The following is a 12799-nucleotide window of genomic DNA, read 5'->3' as shown; positions in this document are numbered from 1 at the left end:
CACATTCACAGCTTTCCATCACCTACGGTGAAGAGTTTATTCCCTTCCCAATTGGGCCAATATAACACTGCATTTAAAAGCTCTCTGAAGATATACCTGTGAAGTGTTTGTCCTCACAGGGAAAAAAAAGTCATCTTTTAGTTTGTTTGAAATATGGATTATTTCATATCTGGTTGCAAGTGCACCACAGACATCTGAATTACTACCCTGCACATGGAAGAGGCAATCTCTGATGGAGCAGAGAAAGACAATGTGAGCAGATGAGGACAGGGACCCCAATCAACTACAAGAGCTGTTGCTGCAATCATCTTCCTTCAGTTCCTCCAGGCTGAAGGAAGCCCATGATGCTTGGAATAGCAGTTTATGGAAGTGAAGACAGGCATTAGTCTTGAGAAGATTAGATTGAACTGGGCCAGGGTGGGCGAAGTACCTTAATGATGCCTTTTCAGGTGACTACAGTCAGTGTCAACTCACTCAATGGAAAACAGCTTCTAAAAAAAGACAATTTTCTCAAAGCTATCATATTAAATACAAACACATTCTGTCCTTACATACAAATATATAACCACGTATACATACTTTTAGAACAGGAGCTTTATGAAACAACCAAGTGAACTGAAGCATTTGAAAACTGCTACCATTTATAAGTTCCAGGCAGACTTCTTGGTTTTACTCAATTACATTAGCCACCACACATTTATCTATAAAGCATTCTTCTTTATTTAAGTTAAACAATTTTTCAAGGATGGTTTCCATCTATAAAATGAACAAAGTACAAGCTCTGTACAGCAGACTTTTCAAACCAACTGAAAAAACAGTTTCCAAACTATGTTTTGAAAATCTGCAAAACAAACAATATCACCATTCTTGCTCTGAAGACAATAAGAAAAGTTCTCAGAAGACTCCATCACAATTTGCTTCAAGGGCTCTTAATTTATCTTTCAAATGGGCAATTTTCTTAAACATTAAAAACCCCTAAAATCACAGTACGTAACTTTGGCACACTGTCATGTAAACATAACAAAAGGATACCACTTCTTGTCTGTTCTCTCAAAGAAAAGTAATGCTGTCTTTAGCGTACAGCTCCTATATTAAGACCCCTATGCACAGCATCCAGGGGGAATTAGCGAAAATATTCCTACTTTAATATAACACCAGTTGACACTAAAGACTTAAAAGGTGGAATAAGGATTTTGTACTTTCAGTTCTGCCTCAGAGTTAAAAGGCAGGCCAATATTCAGAGTTGCAACTACCGATTTCAGTTAGCACTGTTTACTATGATCAAAGTTGCAAGTGGAAATACATCCATGGCAGAAGTTGTGTTTTTTCTTCTAAATTCTGTTTTTCAAAACCTTCAACAACTGACTTGCTGCTGAGCCCATATATCAGCATTTATTCTCCAGAATATTAAGAAATCTACTGCTATGTTTATGAATCATGTTCCTCAAGTTCTCACCTAGGTTAAAAGACTACAGATAGGGAGGGACAAAGCTGAAAACTAGTTTATCCACTGCATGGCCTCTAAAACAGGCTAGATCTGGGGAAAGTAGACTGTGAAGCAAAAAAAAAAGTATTAATTATCTCTATTAAAGAGTCAGATGATGGATGGGAGAAGCTGTGTTTAATTTCCCCATCCAAAAGGTATGCAGGTACTTGCAGGTCATAACTTCAGAGATGAGACACCAGATAGTTGTGGGCATGCTGACTGACAAAGTCATTTTGCCCATAAGAGTACCACTTCTACACCTAGTGCATAGATGCAGCCAAAGGAAACTGAAAAATCAGGAACTATCCTACCTCCAGAAACAAAGAAAGAAGGGAACTGAATCAGCGTTATACAGTACAGCAAATGGTTTTCATCTCCTTATGATCAACCCTTACATTTTCCCCCGCTGAGATCCATATCTTACCAAACCCACTTCCTAGCATGTCTGCACTCTTATATTTCTTTTTTTTTTTTTGGTTGATGCTCTGTCACTTATTAGTGCTGGAACTAGTTACTCACTTTTTTCATTTTAAAAGCTAAATGAAGCACTTGCTTTTAATAAAAATAGTAAATAGTCTATGCAGATATAAGAAAGGACAGATCAAAGTTGAGGTTAACTTTGACAGTATTATTTTAATATAAAAATGACATGGATTGAAGCTGTAAAAATGCATGGGTTTATGGTTAAAAACACCATAGAGGATCTGCTGGTATCCAGACTGATTTCCAGAACCAAGCCTGAATACATTCAAAAGCCTCGTTTAATGAAAAAACAAGGGGGGGGGGGGGGGGGAATACCGCAGTAGTAGGCCTATAAATTAAGCAAGTACAATTCAGAGAGATTACTTAGCTGCTCATCCTTGCAAATTAAAATTCAGACCTCGTGCTGTCAACAATGACATTATTATTCCATCTTAGAATTCAAAAGGGGAGCTTGAGACAGATTTTTTTCTGATTAGGGCCCAGAATAAAATTGTGCTGAACCCACATGGCTGCATCTGTGAAAGATCTGGACTGTTCATACAATTTTGTAACAAAGGAAGTATTTTTAAGAACATAATATTACAGAAATGATGAACACAAATATCAAGTACAAGATTAACAATATCCAGAGCACATGTAATGAATCTCCAAGTAGGAATAAACAATCCGAGCAATCATCTGTGCAGATGCGTGGGCTTATTCTGCTATTTTCTTTCTCCTCCTGAGTTTCATGATCTCCAGTGAGGGCAAAGCATTAAGAAGTAGATCCAGTTTGCAAAGCAAAAGCATCCAGTGTTAGCACGGACATCATACTCAGCTGCACAAAATCCACACCTTGAGTTTTCACTCTCCTAGCATTCCGATCCAATTTCTGGCTATACATACGTCAATGAATTCGTTGATAATTATAGGGTGATGAAAATTGATATAAATCATTGGGAGCTGACAATATATATATATTTTTATATATTTATATTTAGAGTCCATCATAGAAAAGTCCATATTCAAATTACCAAGTACACACAGGAAAAAACCCTTCAAAATGACACTTCTGTTTCTGGAAACAACAAACGATGATTTCTATGCAAATGGAAGTTTCAAATGACCTTCTCCTAGTAATTTTCCCACCCTCCCTCCCACACCCTGTTCCCCACAGGTGGTTGGTTGTTTGTTTTTTTTTGAGATCCTTTTTTCTATCATACATCAGTTGTTCCTAGAGTTAATTATCTGCTGTGCAAGTACATAACTGAAGACAGAAAGGAACTGTTAAAGTCTTCACACCAAGAAGGAACTGTGCTGTAGCCATGTTCAGTGAAATCTTTGCAGTGCTCCAAGTCCACCAATTCTCTGGTGTCTGCTTCAGCACTCTCCTGCTTTCAGATAAAGATGGAATACTGAGGTATATAAGTTCCGTGGAAAGTTTTAAGAAATACATCAGTAATTCAATCAAAACTTTGCCCAATGTCTATGAATTGAAACAGCATTTTGCTTGTAAGTTCTTCTACTGCTGCAGATTAAGTGTGAATTTCCACTGTTGCGACAAGGAAGGACTGCAGATCTCAACGGTGAGACCACCATTTTTGGCATTTCGGCTGTCTAGACAGAGGTTGCTGCCAACGTGCCTCAGTTTAGAGTTGCTTTCAATTTGTTCCCATTTCTGCAAGAGAAAATAAAGTTACTGAGCTGTAAATGCAGGAAGAGGATGGGCTCTACATCCTGTCCTTTAGTCCTCACATGTTTCCCTGGCTTGTACTTGGGAGAGCTCTGAATACTGCAATTATAGTACATGGTTTAGACAATCCTTGAATAAGGGTATATAAATTATGGCAAGTCTTGCCAAAGCAACTATTCATTCAGCTAATGCACTGAATTAGATACAGAATACACCAAGTCATTTTCCTTTACTTCAGCACTTCTCAAATATACTGTCACACCATGATCAGTTTTGCAAAACCTTTGGCTTGACAAAGAAAATAAAGAGTCTCAAATACCACAATATCACCACTACTACTGTTTTGAATGTAAAAAATTAAGAAGCACAATCACCAAAGGCAACCTTAGAGAAATCTAGAAATCAGTCAGATGCCCTTCAATTATATAGCAGCACAAACTGTTTGTCTGTCACAAGCTCTGTTGCCCAAGGCAATGCCACGGATAGAGTAAATCCCAACTATTGGATGTTAAAAAAAGATTTTTCCATTAGAACTTATTGTATTCTGCCTTTAAAGCAGACCTTTATAAACTTTCTTTATAAGTGTTGCTTTCTTAGTTTCTTTATCTGAAAAGCGACAAGAATATTCTTTCTTCATCAAGGAATCAACATTTCAGTGATCCGTTTGCAAATATTGGGATACAGGAGCAAAGAAGGTGGCAGAAGATCAAAACTGATGACTTTGCAGAAACAGATGAAGTGTTACATGACAAGATAAAAAGGATAGTATGTCTTTGCAAATGTGATTTTCCTCAGGCATGGGAAATAAATGAAATAATGCTGCATTAATAACAGTGCACCGAGGGAATCTAGTGATGCTGCAAACAGGTCACTGCTGACAAGAAAGGAAAGCTAAACCACTCTCCTGAGACAGACTACATTGTCTTCAAACTTCACTCAAGAAGGCCTTTCAAAATTACATCATGAAATAAGTATTTTATTTCAGAAAATGAACATGATAGTTGTAGTGGATTTACATAGCAAGGTTTGGGTGGCAGATGGCCTGCTGCTGGAGTGGCCTTTGTGAGAACTGCGGCCTGTGGAGAGGCCCCTGGAGGAGCAGGCTGTCCCCCTGCAGCCCACGGGTCCCACACGGAGCAGATCTCCACGCTGCAGCCCCCCCATGGGTGGAGGAGCCCCCGGTGGAGCAGGTGGATGTGGCCTGGAGGAGGCTGCAGCCCATGGAGAGCCCCCGCAGGAGCAGGCCCCAGGCCAGAGCTGCAGCCCGTGGAGAGGAGCCCACGCAGGAGCAGGGGTCTGGGGGGAGCTGCCGCCCACCCGTGGGGGACCCGTGCTGGAGCAGTTTGCTCCTGGGGGATGGACCCCGTGGTACGGAGCCATGTGGGAGCAGTTCTTGAAGAACTGCTGCCTGTGGGCAGCCCACACAGGCTCAGTTCCAGAAGGAAGGCATCCCGTGGGAGGGACAGAGAGTGACCACGAAGGAGCAGCAGAGACGAAGTGTTAGGGACTAACACAGCCCCCATTGCCCATTCTCCTACACTGCTTGGGGGGAGGACATGGAAGAGGGTGGATAGGGGCAAGGTGTTTTTAGTTTGCTTTCAGTTTCTCACTGTTCCAGTCCACTAGTGATAGGAAATAAATTAATCTCCCTATGCTGAGTCTGTTTTGCCTGTGACAATAATTACTGAATGATCTCCCTGTCCTTAGCTCAGCTCAAGCCCTTTCCTTTGTATTTTCCCCTCCTCAAACAAAAAAGGGGAGAAGTGGGAGAGTCGTCATGGTGGATTTCAGCACCTAGTAGGGTAAAACTACCACAATAGTAGAAGACTGTCATACATCAGTGCTGCTGGGTGAAACCTCTCTGTATGGCCAATTGAGATAACAGCTGTATATGACAGTATGATTGTTACTGGCTTATAAAAAGGAAAGGTCAATATACAAGATTATTCCTGCTGTTCTGCCCCAACGTCACGTTTTACATACAAAAACAACAGTGAGACACAACAAAGAGTGTAACGGTTAGAAGAAAATACAATTACCAGTGCATTTTCTTGTACTCTCATTCACAACCCTTGTTTTCCCACTGTTTGCATAGTGTATCCATGCCATACTAACCTGTCTGCTGTCATTTTCCCTACAGCCCTGAAGTTTTATTAGTGAACCAGGTGCTCTGTCCACAACAGTAAGGCACAAATCCATATGTTTCACTGACTTGTCCTTTGTTAAGGCCCATTCCTAAAAAAAAAAAAAAAAAAAAAGAAAGAAAAATTAAAAATCATCATATACAATCACATTACTAACACGTGCACAGGGTGCACCTGCTATTTCTGCAACCACAGCACACATTAAACTTCTATGAATGGCTCAGTATGAACATTAGAACGGTTCTTTGTTTCCCACAGAGCGGGAGATGAAAAAACTGCTTTTCAGACAGTAATTGTTCCAGTATCCCCAGACCAACCCTGGGCTGGGCTAGCTGACTACTCCCTCTACTGGCTTTACAGAAGTACAACAGGAAGTTACACAGGACCTTGAGTTGAAAGAGACGCCTTTTCTTTTAAGGCAAGTTATCTATCCAGCTGTATTTTCTGTGTATATTCTACATAGATATTTTGTGTGGATAAATACAGAAATTTTACACACAAAAAATAATCACTTGGGCTGCCATATCACTGGTCACTCTATCCATAAACTAAATAATGCATGTGTGTTACTGGGGAAAACATAAGTTCCTAATATGACAGACCACCAGAAAGCAAAAGACAAGACAGTCAAACCAAAGGGTAGCAGGAGATTGACACTTCCTACCCAAAGCATGACATACAAAAGTACTTCTTTAAAATACATTTAAATATGCCATTTCTGATACAAGAAAGAAAAGCCATTCTACATGCACTGGTGCCTCGCCTGTTCGATCTCAGTGTCCTCCTACACAGGTCCTGATCTTACCCTAGCGTTCAGACTCTCCCCATGCATCTCACCCTGAAGTTTGGTCCCCAGGACCCAGATCAGTCTCCATTTGTCTGATTGTCCTTGGAGGAAGAAAGCTGAGTTCTTCTCTCACTGAAGCCACACCAGTTATCCAACTCATGCTCATTGCTACTTAAAAAGGAAAAGTTAACTTTTCTTCAGTGACTAAAGAAGACTCAGAGTTGTGTAATACAAAATCCTAGGTAAACAGGGCCAAGTTTGACTACACTTTTGTTATTTTGCAAAGAATGAGTGTTTCAGAAAGAAATTAGATGACTAATCCCAGCCCATTTCTAAGCTTGTTTTCTGATACCATAACTCAATGTTTAGCTTGCATGATCACTTCAACTCGGTAGATTTAACAGTGATTAAATTCCTTTGAGAACAGATGCTCAGGAAACAGAGACTCCTCTCCCATGCAATTGCAAGTAATCGCCACCACAGAGGTAGCAAGTCCAGCAGCAAGTCATTAGATGGGTACCATATAATGCAACTACTGGAATAATAACGATTATGAGAAACAAAAAGGCAGAACTCTGCATAACCCCTTACTTGTCTCAAAGCCATATACTGAAGGCTTTTCCTTCTGCTCTTCATACATAAAATATTTTTTCACTATATTGAGACTGGGTGTTAGGAAAGAGTTCTTCACTGATAGGGTGGTTGGGCACTGAAACAAGCTTCCCAGGGAATTCAAGAAGCATTTGGATGATGCTCTCATTCATATGGTTTGATTGGTGGTCCTGTGTAGAGCCAAGAGTTGGACTCGATGATCCTTGGGGATCCCTCCCAGCTCGGCATATTCTGTTCTAACCTCACTTGACAGCAAAATTACTTTTCTTCTCAGTTCCAAACAGCTTGTACAATGTCAACAAGTATCATTAATAGCCACTTTTAAGAATTTAAGGAATTAAGCAAGTATTTTTAGGGCTTATCAAGAATGAATCACAAATGCTACTGAAACAGATGCCACCCTTATAAGATTTATACTCAGTGACATTAAAATACTATCAGGGTAGTGGTAAAAACTTGGAGTTCAAGGACCCTGCAGTCAGTGAAAGTAAGAGCCTTGAAAACAATGATTTTTACATCTTCACCCTTCCATCAGCAGACTGGAAAAGCTTCAGACAAACCAGTAATCACGCGAGAATGTAACACATTTAAAAGCCAAAGCTACAGCTTCATAGAAGTTCCAGGCTCTGCTGCTGGAGACAATGTGATGGCCCTTCATGGTATGAAATTCAGTGTACAGACACTTTCTTCCAGAGATCAGGAACTACGACTTGCTATAGTACAGGTAAGTTTCAGCAAATTCCACTACACCAGAACAGGAAAAAAGAAATGGCAAACAGTGCATGTATGTGCTCAAGGCACAGGCTGGAAACAGGACAACTGTGTAATAACTGGACAATCAGGACATCCAAAAAACCCTGTATCATAAATTAGAAATACAAAGATGGTAGGACAGCAATAACCTTGACCCTTCCCTTTTCAGCTGAGTGCATTTGCCTTTACCTTTAGCTCTTTAACAAATATTTGCATGTAATTGTCAAACAATATACTAGAATTTCTTTGTCCCTTTAGAGGTGCAATTTTTAATCACTGAATTCTAACAGGCTGCTTTAGGAAAAGAATCCCTTTTCAATTAATTTTATTTTTTTTTTGTGTGTGCATGTGTGTGTCATGTACAAGACAGAGCATACTCTCCACATGCTATAGTAGCTGAGTACTCTCAGTAAGAGTAGTTGCAAAACACATAGGACAGAGTTAAAGACCCTGGTTTGCTCCTCATCCCTATCCCATGCTAAGGTCACTCTGTTCATTCCTCCAATCCAGTATGAATTGTGTGTGGACATAAAAATCCTCTTTTGACCTGTTCTGCTTCCTAATCTGTTTGAATGCCTTGTCACAAGGTTCAGAACAAGCATATATTACTTTTTAAAGGTCATCTTCACTGAAGAAGCTACACAGAATAGAGGATCAGATTTGGAGGAGGGGAGTTTGAAAGAAGATAACTTCATACATCTACAGAGAATATACAAGATAATGAGAAACTTCCAAGATTTCTGCACCAAGGCAATTCTTGACACATCCACCCTTTCTTCTAAAAAAATAATATTGTGGTGCTTTGAAACGATGAGTGCATTTTGACAAAAACAACAGAAAAAGCCTCCCCAAATATATTCTTTAATGATATGGAAGAGAGGCATGTCAAATATATGATGGCAATTCAAAGCAACATGATAAATTGCCTGAAATAATATATTTTAGGTTTCATCTGATTGTAGAGTTTTCCCCTTTTAATTTAAGTCAAAGCAAAATTCTGATACAAACACTCTTTCAATAGCGAATCTTAATTAGTAAGCCTTCTATTCTAATAGATGCTCTTGATTATAAATATGAATGTAAAATTAATAATCAGGTTGGTTCTGAAAAGTTTACTGAAAAAGTAGCACACAAAACTGTGAGCACATATGCACACATTTTGTTAATGGTGATGAAGTCACAACTGTATAATTAGATTCTTCAAAATAGTTAATCTCATTTGGTTCCTGGTTGTTTTCTGGAAGAGCTAAACAGGAATTTGAGAATTTTTCACACACCACTACCATAACACATCACGGTAATGCATTCTGACCATTTGACTGACCTTAGGTCATATGCTTAACAATACATCTTTTCTTAAGAAATAGCTCCCCCAAATCAAATATACAAATTCATGGATAAAAACTTCCTATGAAAGTATGAAATTTCTTGGAAGGATGTTACTGGCTTCTAGTATAAAAATAAATATTAATGGAGAAAAAGGAAGTGGATAATCAATCTCTGTGCTGAGATTCTAAACCTGAAGGCACACAAAATTAAATTTGAGAAAGAAATTATTAACAGACTGACTAAATAACAACTCTTCTGTTCATCTGGGTTTAGATACCTATCACACAGTACCTGCTTGAGTTAGTTTCAATTTTACTTTATTTTTTTCCCCTCTTCTGAAGATCACATTTTGGGAAAAAAAAATCAGTAGCATACAGACCTGGTTTCCCCCGGCATTATGACATTCATAAACTCCAACAACACCATCCGCAAAATGGCCCAAAGTATCAAGGCAATTGGTACCCTGCTGCAAAGCCCCAAAAGCTATATCCTGATGATCAGGTACCCTAAAATAAAACCAGAAATATCTGCTTAGATTGTTGGTTTTGGTTTTTGTTTTGTCTTGCTTTTAATCTGTTTTTACTTGAAGTATTTTTAAGGTGAGAGGTTAAAGATGAATGATAATTATGATTTGAAAATTTCAGTTGTCTTTTGAAGATAGAAGGCAATTATTTGATCATATAGATAAAACAAACTTCGAAGCATAGAACAGAAAACGAAAAGATTTGTATATTCATCCTTGTTTTCTCGTATAAACTCAGTATAAGTAAATTAAAGGTGACAATATCATCATTTGAGGTCACTCAAGTCTTAATTCTATCAGTTAAGATCAAACCTTGTTTGTTGCGCTGTTTTTTTCAGCCACGCTGAAATCAGAAACATGAGACTCTACGTTTCTCCTAAAGTGTTCTTACTGAAGTGTTAGAAATGGTGTTGAATAAAAGTGTTTTACTGATATCTCTTTAAACAGCTGCATAAACTGGAATTCACGTAGTCTTGAAATACCTAGACAAATGCATTCAGTACACTTGTTTGATATCAACTTATGGTCTGTCTGCCCCACAATAAAGCAAGGGCATATAAACTCCTTTTAAAACTTCACATTATTATTATAATCTTACTTAATAGTTCAACCCAACAGAATGAGCACAAGATAACATAGAATAAGGTAACATTACACTCCAGTAATGCTTGTTGCAGCACATTTTCCAGCAGAGCTTACAAGACATATTTCTTCTGGCAAATGAAACAAAAATAAATATCCTCTGGCACTTTTAAGAGAAAATAAAGAGTAACTTCCTTCCTCAGCATCATCCTGGTTTATGAGACCCTTTAGTATGTGTGGATCTTCACAAGTTTTACTAGGGCTGTGATAGCTGATAGTCTTGCATTCCCAGCATGTATGCCACGAGTAGTTATCTAACTTTACTGACACAGTGCCCCCAGGAGGAAAAAAAAGAAAACTATTCTTATGAGCCATGTTGCCAGTACTCAACTGACAACAGGCAAACTAGTTTAGAGACTCAGATCTGACAGACATACATAGTAGGATGTTATTGAACAAAAACCTTTTTATTCAAAGTGACAAACGTTTTCTTAGAGGATTTTTCATTAGATAGATGCATTCTAAAGCAGCAACTTTCAATTTATGTCACGTATTGTGTTAATGCTCTAAGTGTTGACTCATTTTGCAGAAAGTATTAGTGATGTTACCACTCATTTCTGTTTATGCACGTGCATAAAGGTTAGCAGTTACCCACTGACAGAGTAAGAGATGATAAAGATGACCTCCCTGCTTCTTAGAACAATGCATTTACCAACACTTGCAAAGTTTACAAGGCTTTGTTATCTAACTTGTGTTATTTGTACCATACTGAGATTCAGTCTTTTCACTCAGATAGGCATGTGCTTAGGTGAAGGCAAAGCTTTAAAAAGAAGAGAAGATGACAGAGAACATTGTGTCTTCAAGCAAACAGCCTGTGTAGGTGACTAACTCCAGGCTCAGAGAAGTTTAGTTCTTTGGACACTGTTCTCTAGAATACTGCGACTACAGCTGCAGTTGCATTTAAGTAGAAAAAGATTACCTGGGAAAAATGAATTTTTAAGAATAGAACTAACAAAACTGAAAGCAAATAAGCCTACATGATGGATTTTATTTTTTTTTTCCCACAAATAAATCAAAAAATGTATCTTTTACATCCAAGGAAGTAGAAAGAGAAACCAATGATTTCTGAGGAAGGCAAATAAAGAAGTCCATGTTATTGCAGTTTCAGCTGAAACTCACCGCAACTCAGGATAAACATTTTCAAGATACCACTTGAAGGGCTTGCAGCTAAGTCTCTTTCTGAGTTCCATTCGGCTTTGAATACTAGAAGAGGAGTAAAAAAGGAACAGTTTTCAAAGTCTGGCTGTTGTATTTATATACAGTAGTGAATATAGAGGAAACTCAAGGTTCTCAGTAGAACTACATCTTAAAGAGATAACAGGAGATCCAGCACTACTTTTAACTCAAGAAGGCAGTATTTTGTGAAGAATAAATGAAGAAAAAGAAGCAGTTGTGACTTACTTGCCATAAGGTACATTTCTGGCTGAAGGCACTGCTGCATAATAAAAGTTTTTGTATTCATCCATCCATACTTCTGCTGCCCTGCGTGTATTTCTAGAGACAAGCATATGAAGTATAGGTTATATTTTTCTCCAGCTGCAATTAAACAGTTTATTCCTGTTTTGATTTTAATCCTCCCTAGTGCTACATAGTCAGCTGCCTCAAGCCAGGCAGACTGATTCCCTATTAAAGACCCACATAACAGAAAACCATTAGAAAGTCACACAACTGAAACCTACGCATTTAGAACAAGACTTGTGCCTTTTCCACACTCTTCACTGCTTCATATTTTCATCTGGAATTTAATACGTCTTGAAGATCTTTCTGTAAGCTTCAGAGAATGTTTGTTTTTGTTTGTTTTAATAAGAATAACTTGACAGAAACCAAATTCCATGAGTGTTTACCTGGATAAGCAAGCTAATTAGAAACAGAAAATCTCAACAATTGGCAGTATTCAATAATGTGTTTTACCTTGCTGAAAACAGATATGCTAACTTTGGCAACACATTCAGTCTGCATCTCACTACTACCAGTATAGCACTCAACATTCCAAGACGACATAAGCTGTTGTGACATTTAAGGCTATGAACCAAGCAAGTCTGCTGCAGCTGAAGTAACAGAGGAGAGACAGCAATTAGAAAATACTTCTAATACTTTAAAAGTCAGAGTAATTATTACCGTAAGTGCAGGGGAAAAAAATAACCAAGATTCTTTACTTCTAATGAAACATCTAAGATTTCTGTCTTTATGTAACTGGTGTCTTTAAATCTCCTTTTGGACAGCAAGATGGTAAGGCTTTTTTCCACCCCCTGGCTTCTATGTCTATGTAAAACTCATTTACTTATTTTGTTCATAATTTTATGCTTAGAAAAAGTCTTACTTGCAACACTGAAGCTTATTTTACATTTGGCAGCAAGTTCATCTTGAG

At 38.3% G+C, this 12799-nt stretch overlaps 1 protein-coding gene across 1 annotated transcript in view; it reads right to left on the bottom strand.

Annotated features, from left to right (window-relative positions):
- Window positions 1–696: 696 nt before the first annotated feature.
- The window catches only part of GALNT2 (polypeptide N-acetylgalactosaminyltransferase 2), a 92450-nt gene continuing 80347 nt past the window's right edge, over window positions 697–12799 (bottom strand). Inside the window, exons 12-16 of the mRNA XM_032184000.1 lie at window positions 11833–11925; window positions 11551–11634; window positions 9646–9772; window positions 5757–5876; window positions 697–3626 (exon numbers count right to left, since the gene is read on the bottom strand). Coding sequence (XP_032039891.1) covers window positions 3471–3626; window positions 5757–5876; window positions 9646–9772; window positions 11551–11634; window positions 11833–11925 — 580 coding nt within the window. The 3' untranslated portion in view covers window positions 697–3470. The remainder of the gene's footprint in view (window positions 3627–5756; window positions 5877–9645; window positions 9773–11550; window positions 11635–11832; window positions 11926–12799) is intronic.

This window comes from Aythya fuligula, chromosome 3 (genome assembly GCF_009819795.1).
Source record: "Aythya fuligula isolate bAytFul2 chromosome 3, bAytFul2.pri, whole genome shotgun sequence".
NCBI classification, from domain to species: domain Eukaryota; kingdom Metazoa; phylum Chordata; class Aves; order Anseriformes; family Anatidae; genus Aythya; species Aythya fuligula.
This window is presented reverse-complemented; position numbering and strand designations above follow the sequence as displayed.